At 37.7% G+C, this 14,137-nt stretch overlaps 1 protein-coding gene across 1 annotated transcript; it reads left to right on the top strand.

The window, feature by feature from the left end:
• Nucleotides 1-6,657: 6,657 nt before the first annotated feature.
• On the top strand, nucleotides 6,658-12,226 carry LOC122642813 (zinc finger protein 8-like). Its single transcript, XM_043836414.1, has 2 exons — nucleotides 6,658-6,695; nucleotides 11,442-12,226. Exon 2 carries the CDS (start codon nucleotides 11,461-11,463, stop codon nucleotides 12,196-12,198), a length of 738 nt encoding a protein of 245 aa, XP_043692349.1. The 5' UTR covers nucleotides 6,658-6,695; nucleotides 11,442-11,460; the 3' UTR covers nucleotides 12,199-12,226.
• Nucleotides 12,227-14,137: the final 1,911 nt, after the last annotated feature.

Raw genomic sequence — 14,137 nt, 5'->3', positions numbered from 1 at the left:
TCTAAGACTTTCTAATGTAGACACTTTGCTCTGATCAGATCAATAATTTTCATCTAGGACGCCCACATCATTGCTCCATTAGATAAGAAAATCAAGGACCATCTAGGGTCTAGAAACTCCCGGTTTGTGCGTGATGTGGGGGTCATGTATGAGCCCAGGGGGGGATTTAGTCGGCCTAAAGTCGGATACCCCTCCTGTCTCCAAAAAAAAATAAAAAAAATCAAGGACCATCTAAGGGAAACTTTTTTTTTTTTTGGTGGTGGGAAGAGGGGTAAGATTGTCAATTTAGAATCAAAACCAAAACTAGCTGGTGCCGTTTAAAACCAAACTGAAACAAATCGGTTTGGTTTTGGATAATAATTCTGGAATATTTTCTCGATTCAAATTCAATTTCATGGCTGAAACTGTTCTGTTCAAACCGAATAACTCATAGTTCTTTTGATGCTTTAATCAATGTGGATGATTAGTTCTATTCTTTTTTAATATTTAAAAAAAAAAATTAGAGGATTATAATCCTAAAAAATAAGATTTTTTTTTATTTAGTGAAATTGTAAAAAGTGAACCCAATATGGTACCAAATAATTAAGAAACCGACAAAAAATAAAGCTGAAACCGAATTGTGGTGTTTCGATTCTGATTTGGAAAACAAGCTCCTATTCAGCTTTGATTCGATTTTGGTTTCCACATGTTCTATCTAAACTAAACCGAAAGTTATAAGTATTGATATCGGTGTCCTTGTCAGGCCAGTATCGGGCATGTTCGGATACACCTAATCCATATTGGTATCGGGCCTCTAACAATACGGATATGATGTACGGATTGTTAGAACCATGCTGAGAGAGAGAACCAAAAAAGTTAATGCTACTGATGATACGGCTCAACCACAAGACAATGAAATCAAAGACCCTTAGCACTTAACTTCTTAACCCCACCACCCTCTTCCTTCCTTAAATTGTGATTAAAAGGCATTCCTTAATTAATATTTGGATGGCACAACTGAGAGATCTACAACATGACACTTGTGGCTCCCAATTAAAATCATTACCCACTTGAACACACAAGAAAACAAGTGTGGCCCGGGACACATTATTGTCAAACATAGAATTCTGTATATTTCTTAAGATTTCCTTATCTAGTTTAAGTTTATATACTAAAACTGGATTCTCATTTTTGGTAACTTGGCATCTCTACCTTTTGGGTGTTTCAAATCCTTTCCATCATCAACTACTTATAATATATATATATATATATACTGCCCATCAAAAGGGTGTATAATATAAGGTCACCAAAGAAAGCAAGAAAGAGTCCAAGCTAAGGAAGAGGAGTTGTGTATATGGAGAATGTAGTCCAAAATAAGACAACAAACACTAGACATGAGAGAGTACTTGTTTGGGACCACCTTATTAAGCCAATTCAAAGAGCTCATCAGACTTGAGCTTTTGTTAGGAAGTATGGACCATGGCCTACCAAAGTGTGCATGCATTGGACAACTCTCTCTCACTCTTCCCATATGTGGGGGCTACTTGAACTAGTACACCAATGAACAACAGCTGCAGCATTAAAGGAGTGTCACATCACTTCACTCATGTATCATGCTAAGAAAAGAAACCTACTTACCATGGTTTTTGGAGGAATGACTTTTCAGTTCTCATTAGGGTAAAATTGTGAAAAATTGTGAAGGAACCAAATAAATTGTTGTGTTTATAATGGTGAAATTTGGGCTAGAAAAGAAAACTACTTAATTACCATGGTTTTTTGTTCATGGGTTTTCACATAATTGATATACGGATAACTTACTCTGATACCATTTGACGATATCCAATCCACAAATTTAAACTCTGGTACCATTCTACGGATCAAATGGTTCTCTATTGTGAGGGTTAATTATTTTGTTTTTTTTTTATGTATATCTATCTTCTTCTTTTTTTTTTTTTATAAAAAAAAAAGTAACAATCAAAATTAATATAAGGAGATATACATAGTATTCTTGGTCTGTACGTGACGATCGAAGTTAGAAGCTAAAGCTAATTTACATAATATCCTCTTAGAATTTAAACCTTTAAGGAGTCACATGTCAACATCCTTAATGAAAAATGTGGACCATTTGGTAGTGATTGAAGTAATTGGGGGGAACATATCATTCATGTGAAGGTCGTTAAACCACACCTAACTTTCAAATACTATTCTAAAGGTATCTCATCAATGTCAAACACTTGGAAACCTGGGAGGATGAGTGTGAGTTTTGATTCACACAAAAAAAGCACTAAAATCCTTCTCATTTCAATGATCAAAACCACATTAACCAAAAAGATTGCTTGCTTGAATGAAGAAAGTGACCCATCAAAAGTCTTCTACTTCTTTGCATCTTTATGTCCATGTAATGAGGTACACATTCTAATAGTTACTCAACTATAACAAGTATTCAAAAGCAAGGTATAAGGACCTTTTTTCTTTAAAAAAAAACATTTAAACCTAAATTTGCTTTAGAGTAATCAATCACCTGACATGTAATCTTCCAATAATTAAGTGTACAAAAATGTTTTCTACCAAAAGTTTATCAAACTTACTCCTCTAATTAGTACATAATTAGTATGTTCTTATGTTAAGAAGAAACCCATTTATAATAAATGCCAAACAACCAAAATTCATTTACCATAAATTAAATTTAAGTTAGAGCTATGAAGTCAAGGAGTGAAATCAAGCTTCCATCATTTGCAGATGTGTCTCACTAGCTATAAGAAGATTAATTGCAGATGTAAATGCTAGCTCCTCACATATCACTTTATAAAAACACATTTTATATGGATCATATTCATTGCCAAGTTCTCAATAAAAAGATTTTGATATGGATTTATAACTAAGCTACATTAGCTTGTCTTTCCTCCCACTCTATTCTCCTTTTAGCTTCTTTTTCTAATAATCTTTGTTCCTTCTCCCTTTCACTTTTTCTTCATTAGGAATAATTAATGAAAAAGGATCTTTCTGTATTGGACAGGTAGAAGTTAATGTTAATTAAGTAAACTTGTCAGTTTTCCTTCTTCTTCTCAGGATGATTAGCAAACTTCTAATGCTTCTATTAAAATGAAAGTTTTACCTCATTTGATGAAATGGACTGGTAATTATCTTCTACAGTTCCAACCTTGCAAGAAAGCCCTCTTTTTTTTTGGGGGGGGGGGGGGATTAATAACCTTGTAAGAAGGGCTTAAGCTTTAATGTTGATTAATTCTAGTTATAGTTCTAGGAACTTCTCCTACCTATTCAATAACACTATTTGGACTACATCAACTATGGTATCATTGGCATCAGTGCAATTTCACATGGTACCAGGTTTTCTTTTGAGCAATGCAAAAGCACTAACAAAGGTGCAACTTCAGCACAAATGTGCTGTCCCACTTTTTACCAACAGTGCAATAATATCCACTGTGTTAAAGTTGTAGCATTGGCCAAATGGTACTGTCTGAGGTTCCTGAGCTTTGTCCCTTATTTTTTCATTAATGTATGTATGTAACAAAGAAACCCTATTTGTGAGGTTGTCATCATCATATTCACCATTCGTATTCTTCATCATCATACTACCCCCCCCCCCCCCCAAAAAAAAAAAAGTCTGTTAAATAAAGTGGAATAGTCCAATGGTATACGAAGACACATGCATTCAAGGTTCTGGATAACTGATGTGAGTATATCTAGCTCTACAGATGGACAGAAAACTTAAGGAGGACGAGTCTAATACCATGTTAAATAAAATGGGATAACCCATGAAATATACAACTTTGTGGTCCAACTGAAAAACTTAAGTTATTATAGCTATGTATGACAACTTTTCTACTCCAAATTAGTAGAGTCAAAAATACTTTTTTGTGTTTTTGTTAATTTGGATATTTTTATACAAAAAAATGTTGTATGGTAAGATTGAGAAAAAACTTTATTTGTCATTGAAATAGAACGAAAAACATATATAAAATGCAAATTAACAAAAGTGGTGGTAGTGGTATCAATGAAAGAGGTGGTGGTGGTGTTAGTGGGTAGAGGGAGAGACTCAGGTTTATTGGGCTGGTTTTATTATGAATTTGTGTTTCAATTTTCAATAAATGTGTTTTTTTTACTCGGTTCATTCCAAAAAGTACAAAAATAGACTAGACATCACATACAAGTTCTGCTCCAAATTTATTCATATATATATATATTGGAACATTGTTATACACATCCCCGGTGGAGATAACGACATAATATATGAAGACACATCCAAAGTCCCAGATAACTATTGTAAAATTTTATATATAACTCCCAATGTCTCAACATGACTCAATGCCCAGCGTAGTTTCTGAAACCATGGTTTATATCTTAATAACATTCTCCATCAGGGTTTTAGTAGTTTCGATACCAATCTGGATCGACTGTATCAATCTGGATCAGCTTTGTTTTCAACCAAAAATTAGAGCCGATACCAATCTGGATCGGCTCTGTTTTCATATAAAAGATTAGTTTTTTTCTCCATTTTTACCCATTCATACTTATCCACCAGTACGGGATCAGTATTGATCTCCATCGATATTGATACGAATCGGCCAGATTGACAGATCCGATACCAATACCGATACCTCAAACCATGCTCTCCATCCATCTCAAGCTAGCATATATACTCTCCCAATTTAGCCTCCTCAATCAAGAAATTAAACTCTACCTTCTTTTTTTTTCGAAGTTAAAATTCTTAAGCATATACCATGCATGGATTTAGAAATCATTTTAATTACCTTTTACAGCTCAAAATAATTCGTACAGTCTCCTCATTTAGCTGCAGAACTGTTGAACAGATTGATGTAATGAATGTAAAAGTAACTCAAAGGAAACTATACACTTTTTCTTTTGTTGGGTACGGACATACGGTAACCATCTATGGGTTCATAGGAAGAAAAAAAAATCAGAATCTTTTATGTGGTAGCCATTGCACTTTTATTCTCAGCCACTCAAAACCTCAAATTGAAAGTAAAGGCTAAATCTGATATCCTGGTATATGGTTTTGTTGTTTCCACTTATAAACGCAGAGAGTTTATATATATTCTCATGAGTTCCACTTTGGGGAAGGAGGTGAGTTGCAGAAATAGAAAAACTAAATCTTGTCTTATATATGTATTAATCAAAGATATAGAGGTTTTCCATGGACGAATAATGTGGTTCATTTCACATGGAGATGAGGTCAAATTTGACAAAAGAGACAAATCGTCCATGATAATAATTGATAATGTCAGTTCAGTTCATATCCATCAAAGAACCCTAACATAAAAAGGAGGGGGTCCAAGGATATATATTACATACTCCAAAACTTGCCTCTTTCTTTCATACTCCAACGACATCTGAAAAGGGCAGACTTAAACCCCCCCCCCCCCTCCCCTCCCCTTTTTTTTTTTTTTTGAATTTTTTCAAATTTATAATTGTGATCCTCCCGTGCTCTGAGTTTAATTAAGAATTTAGACAAGAACACCATTAGAGAAGACCATCATGAGCCCTTTATGAGTTTAAAGAGGCATCTGTGGAAAAATCCTTCATTAAACCTCCCTTCATGTGTTGTTGGTCTTAGTCATTTTCATGAGTTACATGACTTGATATATGACCTGATGGTTTCATTTGGGTTGTATCTATAATTGATGATAAGGTCGATCTGTCCTTCTATTAAGGTACTTGTAAGCATGGTTCTAAGTATCGATATCGTATCGTTTGTATCAGGCGATACGTATTGGTTTTGCTAGTTGTTGATACTGATATCGTGCCGATACCATATCGGTAGCACAATACAGACAAGGGGTAAAATGGTCAGAAAACTTTTTTTAAAAGAAAATTCAGGGGTATTTTTGTTCGATACAGCCGATCCAGGTCGATACCCGCAGCAGAGGAGGATCACGATCCTGAATTCCTGATCGGAGGATCTTATTATGTCTGATTCGGTCCCAATTTGGTTTTTTACCGGTCTCCAAAAACCCTACTACAAAACCACCGATAAGGGTTCGGTTTGGTCTAGTTTTATTCAATTGGTTTTGGTCGACCCAAAACGGTTTGACTTGGGTGGGCTGGTGGGACATAAAACCTTGTGTTAACGTTCCAAATTTGCATGGTTAGGTTAATTCCACATTATATATCTCTATTGTGTTCCCTTGTGTCAAGTATACATCTCCTTTAAACAAAACAAAAAAAAATAAATATGTGAAAAAGGAAACAAGAGGAATGGCCGCAAAACCCTTTTTATCTTCCAGCATCTACATCAACCCATGTCGTCCACTCATCAGGACTTCGTGTTTCAGCACCGCGAAAGGGTATTGGAGGTACGGCGACTTAGCCCCACGACAGGAGTTCGAGAGGCAATGTCACACTCTAGCCACCTAATGGGAAAGAGAGATGGGAGAGGAAGGATGAGACAATGACTCTTCCCTTCCCTTCAACCGGAGGAATGGTCTGGCCAACGCGGCATCTGGAAGCTGAATGATGCCATGCTGAGCCAAGCCAGGCCAAACACCCATACTAGAGAACTAGGGTTTCTTAAGATGGTGACCATTTATTAGTGGGTGAGAACAAGACATTCAGGAGTAGTATCCCAAAGTGGTTCAGTTCAATTGAATTCAATGTGACACTGTGATATCCCCACTCATGGTCCCCTCTCTTCTCTCTCTCTCTCTCTCTCTCTCTCTCTCTCTCTCTCTCTCTCTTTCCCTCTCTAACCTTATGTGACTTTAATGGTAAAGAGTGTTTGCATGAATTAGGGGTGGCTGTTGTTGGTGGTGTTGTTGCTGTTGGTATTAGGGTTTGGAAGATGTCATCATGTGGGTGTTAGGACATGTTGTGTGGGGTCCATTTAGGTGTAACCCCATTAGGTACTTCCATTATATTCAATTAATTAAAAATAAAAAAAAATAAGAACTGGGCAAATGGACTGACAATCTAGATCTTCTACGGCACGCTACCTGTAGCGGTCTGAGCGGCACACAAACAGGTCGTGACTCAATAACCGTCTTATCTCTGCCCAAACGCCTTTCCCAAGTGGGATTAAGGCAATCATTGCACTGCGTCTTATTTGTGCACCGCTTAGGCCGCTACGGATAGCGTACAACTCGGCCATGCTCCTGCAGTCCCCAATTGCAGGCGTAAACTTGGAATAATCCCTTTTCCCTTTGGATTCACAAATACCCTCTTAGATTTTGATATTTTTCTTAATACCCTTCTGGATTCCAAATCGACACCTAGAATTGAGGCAGCAGAATGATGAGCCCAAGGTGATCATCATTCATCACCCCCAAGTCCCAGCCCAAATACCAATACAAGGTGTGTGTGTGTGTGTGTTTAACTGTTGAGGGGTGTTAGATGGGAGGGGACACTAAAGATAGCGACTTGTCTTGCAATGGCAAAGAAAGGTAGAATTATGAGGTTGTGTTCAGTTAAGGCCGGGAATAATTGCAAAACGGGTCAAGCATGGACGAATAAAGTAGTCTGTGTTGCAGACACTCTTCCATATATCATTAAATTTCTATTTCAGCTAAAACCCATGCCAATCTACTGATATCCAGAAAAAGCCCATTAAAAGTAACAGAAATCTCATCATCAAATACTAAAGACATAGAAGAAAGCATCTCTCTCTCTCTCTCTCTGCTTCAAATGGAAAGAAATGAGAGCTTTTAGGCCTTAGGAACTGTAAAAATGAAAAGTGAGGTAGAGAACTGGGTAAGTCCTTGGGAGAAAGTGAAAGAAGAGAACTTTCCTTTGACAAGTATGTACTCTTTATTTCTGATTATGACGAATATGTCCTTTTTTTCTTTTCAATGAACATATGTGAGCCCCTCCACCATTGTACACGTACTACTCTGAGTCTCTCTGTACGTAGCTAGTAACGACATTGTTTTATTTTTTGTCATAACCATACTTACTGATTCTACCCTTTCACAGGTGAGAAGCAGCTACTTTTCAGACCAATAATTGCCACTTGGGTATTGTAAAATGAAGTACACATACATACATACAAATCAATAAATGGGTCTTGATTTACCAAAAATAAATAAAAATTTGTGTGAAGTTTATTTAAAACTTACCAAAAAAAATGAAGTTGATTTAAAGGGCTGACATTGTCCTTGAGATAGTATTTTATGGTCTACATGAATGAGCTTCTCATTAATTTGATGTTATCATACAATGGATTCATGGCCAAATTCAGATATTGATGTATCTGTTTTCATGGTTTGAGGTATCATTATCGTATCACCTGTATCGGGCGATACATATCGATTTTGCAAGTGATCGATCCCAATATGATGTCAATACCGTATTGATGGACAATGGGTAAAATAGTCAGAAAACCACATTTTTAAATGAGAATAAAGGGTAAATTTGTTCGATACGGCCAATCCATACCAATACTAATCCGATATTGTATCGATTTCCGAAACCAATTAAAATATTTAAGATGATAGATAATTATTTATGCACTTACTATACATGAGTCATGTATTGTATTGATTTCTTACTAACCATCATTTCATGAATGCCACATCCACAACAACAACAACAACAACAACAACAATAATAATAATAATAATAATAATAATAATAATAATAATAAATTATTGTTATTAAATTGTGAACTTATGATAGAAGATCACATTGGACAAATTTCAACCTTAAATGAGTATGCTATATATATCAAATATTCATCCAAAGTAGCAAAATACCACTAATTACCTATATTTATAACTGCATAGTATTATCAATTGAAAGTTATGAAATGTTTAGAGTTTTGAGCCATATTTGCAAGTTGCTACATGGGAGGATCCGGCTCCTCTCCAGCACACTTGTACGCCGGACGGTGTCCAGCGCACATCGTGCGGTTGGGGAGCTTCGATCCATACCGCTGCATGCATCCCAATGCAGTGGCGTATGGATCGAGGCCTCCCCATTCGAACGATGTGCGCTGGACATCGTCCTGCGCGGGAGAGGAGCTCAATCCTACATGGGAGTGGCAGTGCATCTCCAATGGCTAGAGAGGCCCCATCAGAAAAAAGAGAGGGGAGCCGGTAGAGTCTCCGGCAGCCCCAGACCTCACACCTATTTTCCTTCTTATTATTTCTCTCATACTGATGTCGGGCTAAAGTTTCACTTGTGAGATGATTGTGGGGTCCTCTAGCAAAACTAGTGGCCTCTATCGAAAATCAGCTATGTGGCAATAAATTGTCACCTTGTAAAATTGTTAGCAATTTATTCACTAACCTTCCTTATATCTATAGTTTCCCAATATATTATTTACATTTCCATCAAATGAAAACAATTATTTTTAGTACTTCGTATTATTTTTTTTAATTATAACTTGGATATTATCGAATGAATTTGATTCGAATCCACATAATAAATATATATATATATATATTTGGAGATTGAATCAAATTTGATTATAGATAGTCTCCCAGAAACACGAGAAGAAAGTTTTTAGGATATAAATTATCCCCCCCCCCTCTCCTGTTACAACATAGATCTTCTACGGCGCGCTGCCCTGTCCTGCCTGTGCTACACAGACACAGGGTCACGTGCTATGACCGCCTTACCCCCGCTCAGGCAAGGCGCTCGGACAGGGATAAAGTGGTCAATGTGTGCCACCTTGTGTCTGCGCAACACGACAAGACGGGTAGCCTGCGCGGTAGAAGATATGGATCCCTCCTATTAATATAAGAGGGAGGAGGAGGGACTTGTACGTCATTATGGTAAAAACAAACAAAAAGATGAGGGAAAAAACAGAAGAAAGAATCTACGTAACTTGTTACCCAAACGTGAGTTGAGATGATTATATATGTATCTCAAGCTCTTCTCCATTCGTGTATTCTGGTTAACGTCTTCAGGACCACTTTGCAGAATCCCTGCAACAGAGATATAAACAGCCAACAGCTATAAAGAACTAGAACCAACTACTACTAGTACCTGACCTGATGAGAGAGAATGAGAGAAAGAGAGCAACAAAGTTCGTCATTTCTTTCTCACTCTTACAACTTACAACCGTGGTGTTGACTGATGGATACACGTACATGCAGAGATTGATAGACAGAGAGAGAGAGAGAGAGAGAGTGGGTGGCTTGCTCAGTTGCTTCAATCTTCCTTATCCTACGCACCATCGTAATGAAATCCCAATACTAACCATTGACAATATACAAATATTTCTCAATATCATTTTAATCTTTTGTGCATTTAATTTCAAGTATGAGGCACTTCAAGAAGCATGAACAATGTTTATTGCTAATTTCCATGTGTAGATTTTAAATCCCCAAGTTATTCTTATCTATTCAAATTACCTCTTAAGGAGAATGAATATGTCATAAATAAAAAAGAGTGTACCTAGTGCATGAGGCTCCCAATAGTGTGGGGTTTGGGAAGAGCTATAATGTACGCAGCCTTAATCCCTCTTCGTGGATGACTGTTTCTCAACTTACGTAAATGACCACAAAGTCACAATGGAATAATCTTACCATTCCACCGAGGTCTGCCCTCCAATGATTATGCCATAAATCATACATAATTTTGTTGACATTCACTATTTACCATTTACTCTGATCTCTATGGTGTACTAGCAAGAAAATATTGCAAGTTGAAGATCATAAAGAAAAGGTCATCACTCAGTGTTGGTCCTGCCTATGTTGGATTTTGGGAGGGATGAGTTTGGAATCGATCCTAACCTTTGGCATTTTTTTTACCCAAAATAACCCACCTCAAGACTCACCCTAGCAAAATTTTTATCATTACTATGTGTGTGAGAGAGAGAGAGAGAGAGAGAGAGAGAGAGAAGTACAGTTTCTAGTGATGCATCGTAAAATTACCTCCTCCAGTAATAAGGGGGGTGTGAATCCCACCCGGGCAGAGTGTGTGGGCAGGGGTAGGGTGGCTATTGCAGCACCTTATTATTCCGTGATGCATCTCAAATTACCTATGATTTCGTTGACCCAGGTTTCAACAAAAAAAAAAAAAAAAAAGGGTTGACCCAGGGGTTATTTGCAAAGAAAGTATTAGAAGCTGGGTTTTACGAGAGAGAGAGAGAGAGAGAGATATGATATAATATGGTGGTACTTTGACAAGCTCAAAGCCTCTCAGGACTCCTCATCAATCACCAGACACAAGCATTGGTTTCCTTGCTTTGTCAGACCTTACTCTCAGATCTCAGATCGATGGGTCTGCACGAGTTTGTCCATGGACCAGAGATCCCCTCCACACCCTTTTTGTAGGTCCCAACACAATTCCCCATCCCCAAAAAGAACCCACCCGCCCCTTCTTTCTTCTTCTTCTTCTCCCTTGTGCTTAATTTCCTTCTCCTCCCTCTTTTTCTTCTTCTCTCCCTCTCCCATGGTGACTCACTCACTCCTCCACCATAACTAGATAGATAGAAAGAAAGAAAAGATAGATATCTTACAACAACTAAACCCCCTCCCTCCCTCTCTCTCTCTCTCTCTCATGGAGAAGGCAGAAAGAGAAACTCATGACTTCATGAACGTCGACTCCTTCTCTCAACTTCCCTTCATACGACCTGCTCCAGTTAAAGAAAAGGGCATTCGTCTCTTCGGCATCGAATTCGGTGGCGACGACGAGTCCGATTCCGTCGAAACAACCGCAACCGATGAAGCGAAAGACAACGAAAACAACAACAACACCAGCGACAGTACTGGTCGCAAATTCGAGTGTCATTACTGCTGTCGTAACTTCCCCACATCACAAGCTCTCGGTGGTCACCAAAACGCACACAAACGTGAACGGCAACACGCCAAACGCGCTCACCTTCAGTCAACCATGGCACTCAATTCCATCACCGAAGGTCATATGTACGGCCTCGTTAATTACCGACCGCCGACACTTGCTTACCCTTCTTGGAACAATAATACTAGTTTCAACTCACACATGATGATGGGTACTAGTAACAACACTACAGCTGCTACTAGATTCTATAGAAGTCATGCCGGACTTCAACAACATCAACCACCGATTAATGGTAGCCCTTTAGCCATGTGGAGATCAATCCCAGCAGTTCAAAGTACACCAACTTGTGACAGAGACCGGCTTTTGTTGCCGTTGTTCGCCGGCGACGATGACTCAAAGACAACAAACATGGGAGGGCCTAGTTCACACGACCTACAAGTGTTTGAGAACAAGAAGCCAAACGTACATGACCATGTGAGTTTGGATCTGCACCTGTAATTTTGTTTTTCCTCTTTTAATCCCCCCAAAAAAACAAAAAAAATTCATATGCAGGTTTTGCACTATTCCCATCATTTGATGTTAATTAATCGAAGTACCCTCTTACTACAGTATTTTACTATGAATATATTAACTTATTCTTATTTGCAATGCAAGCTCTCTATAGAAAGAAACCTATATCTGTAAGTGCAACTCTGCAACTCCTCTCTCTGCCTCTCTCTCTCTCTCTCTCTCTCTCTCTTTCTCTCCAAAAATGGGAATTCTGAAATTTCCTTTATGGGTAATTATAAAACTTCCTTAATGTGCATTGTTCTTGACAAGAGCAAGATCAGTGAAGAGTAAGGGTACAAAAATGATCTCTGGAAGCTGCACTAAAATGGGAAGAATTTAAGTATTTCACAACTTGGTGAGAGTATAATTAACTGCGTTTAAAGGTATGAGAAGTGTACATGTTATGAAATTAATGAATTGAAGAGCCAGACTGAAATGGGATGATGGGGATGGTGGGTCTGATTAAATGAAACAGAAAAAAGAGAAAAGATTATTAGATGATGGGTACAGTAGCATCTATTGCTAATAAAAATCTTCTAGTGTTCGATGTTCTGCTCAATGCAGAAAGAAACTGATTTTTACAGGACAGTTTCAGTTACCATAGCTTGCTCCACTTTAAATTTATATTCTCTTTTACCTCCTATCAATGAATACAAGCTTCCCTCACACAACTTAGAGGAATGAAGGGGGTATATGGGTATTTTAATGGGGCTTCTGAAGTTCAATATTTACTGCAAAAACCAAATATGTATTTTTTTTTTTTTCCTCAAAAAAAAAACCAAAAAATGGAGGAATGTAGATTGGAAAGAAAAAAAAATTGATATTTTTTAGGCTACTAGAGAAGTTTATTTTTATGTAATTTTTTTTTTTTTTAATTCTTTTGGGAAAAGGTTCCTCTCTCTCAATGTTAGTGTGGGAAGGAATCTGCTCGTCACACCAGTGGTTATCCTAAAATAGGTATCATCCACATGTGGCCCACATATTTAGAACAAGAAAGAGAAAATAATAAATAAATAAACAATTTGAGGATAATTGCATTCTATTGTTATGGGGAAGTTTTTCCCTTATGTGTTTTTTTAATCTATGTGAAAAGGAAGCATATGTCGTTCAATCTGCTTCAAAGGTAAGAACTGTCCTCGAAATTTCAGATTGATGCACAAATGAGGGGTATCTATGCTTACGATCACTTAATATTTTGGTTGCTATGAGCTCGTAGATTACCAAGTTGTTGTTGCTTGAGCTGGTTCATGGATGCTAATATCTAGAGAGTGTCCCTTGGTCCTATTCTTGTATAAGTCATTTGGGCGCTTGTTTTTTGGGAGTTTTCCAGTTGTTTCTGGCTTTCTGAACTCCCCCCCCTCAAAAAATAAAAGAAAGTGGGAGGCATAACTCTCTCTCTCTCTCTCTCTCTCTGACCATGTGAACCTCATACGAATGGTACCATTCTCCAGACCCTTGTTAGTGTAGCTTACAAATTCCCTCTTACAGTAGAATTATGGAACCCCCTCCCCCCATATCCATATAATTGAGAGCACCTAGGTATGTGGGAAAGAAGGCTGTGTGCACACAGACAGACACAGGAAGGATGAAATGAGCATCATCCTCCTTTGAAATAAAAATCCCACCCCTATTGAATGCTTCGGACACTCTCATTGGCCTTGCATTGGTGCATGACCACGCAGCTTGGCAACGATCTCCCTCTCTTTTCTTTTTTATCTTTTTTATTGTTTGGGAATTAGGCCAATTAATTGACAGCTGAGTTGAATGAAAATCGTGTGGCTCCGATATGGACTCATCATCCAAAATTAGGAAGTGGTGGACTCAGTGGGAGAAGTCTGCTTTCATTAACTCATGGGCTTTCTTGGTAAGAACTATGAAGGGGATTGGT

The sequence above is a fragment of the Telopea speciosissima genome, chromosome 10, assembly GCF_018873765.1.
Source record: "Telopea speciosissima isolate NSW1024214 ecotype Mountain lineage chromosome 10, Tspe_v1, whole genome shotgun sequence".
Lineage (NCBI taxonomy): Eukaryota > Viridiplantae > Streptophyta > Magnoliopsida > Proteales > Proteaceae > Telopea > Telopea speciosissima.
Note: the sequence above shows the minus strand (reverse complement) of the source record. Positions and strands in the feature narration are given on the sequence as shown.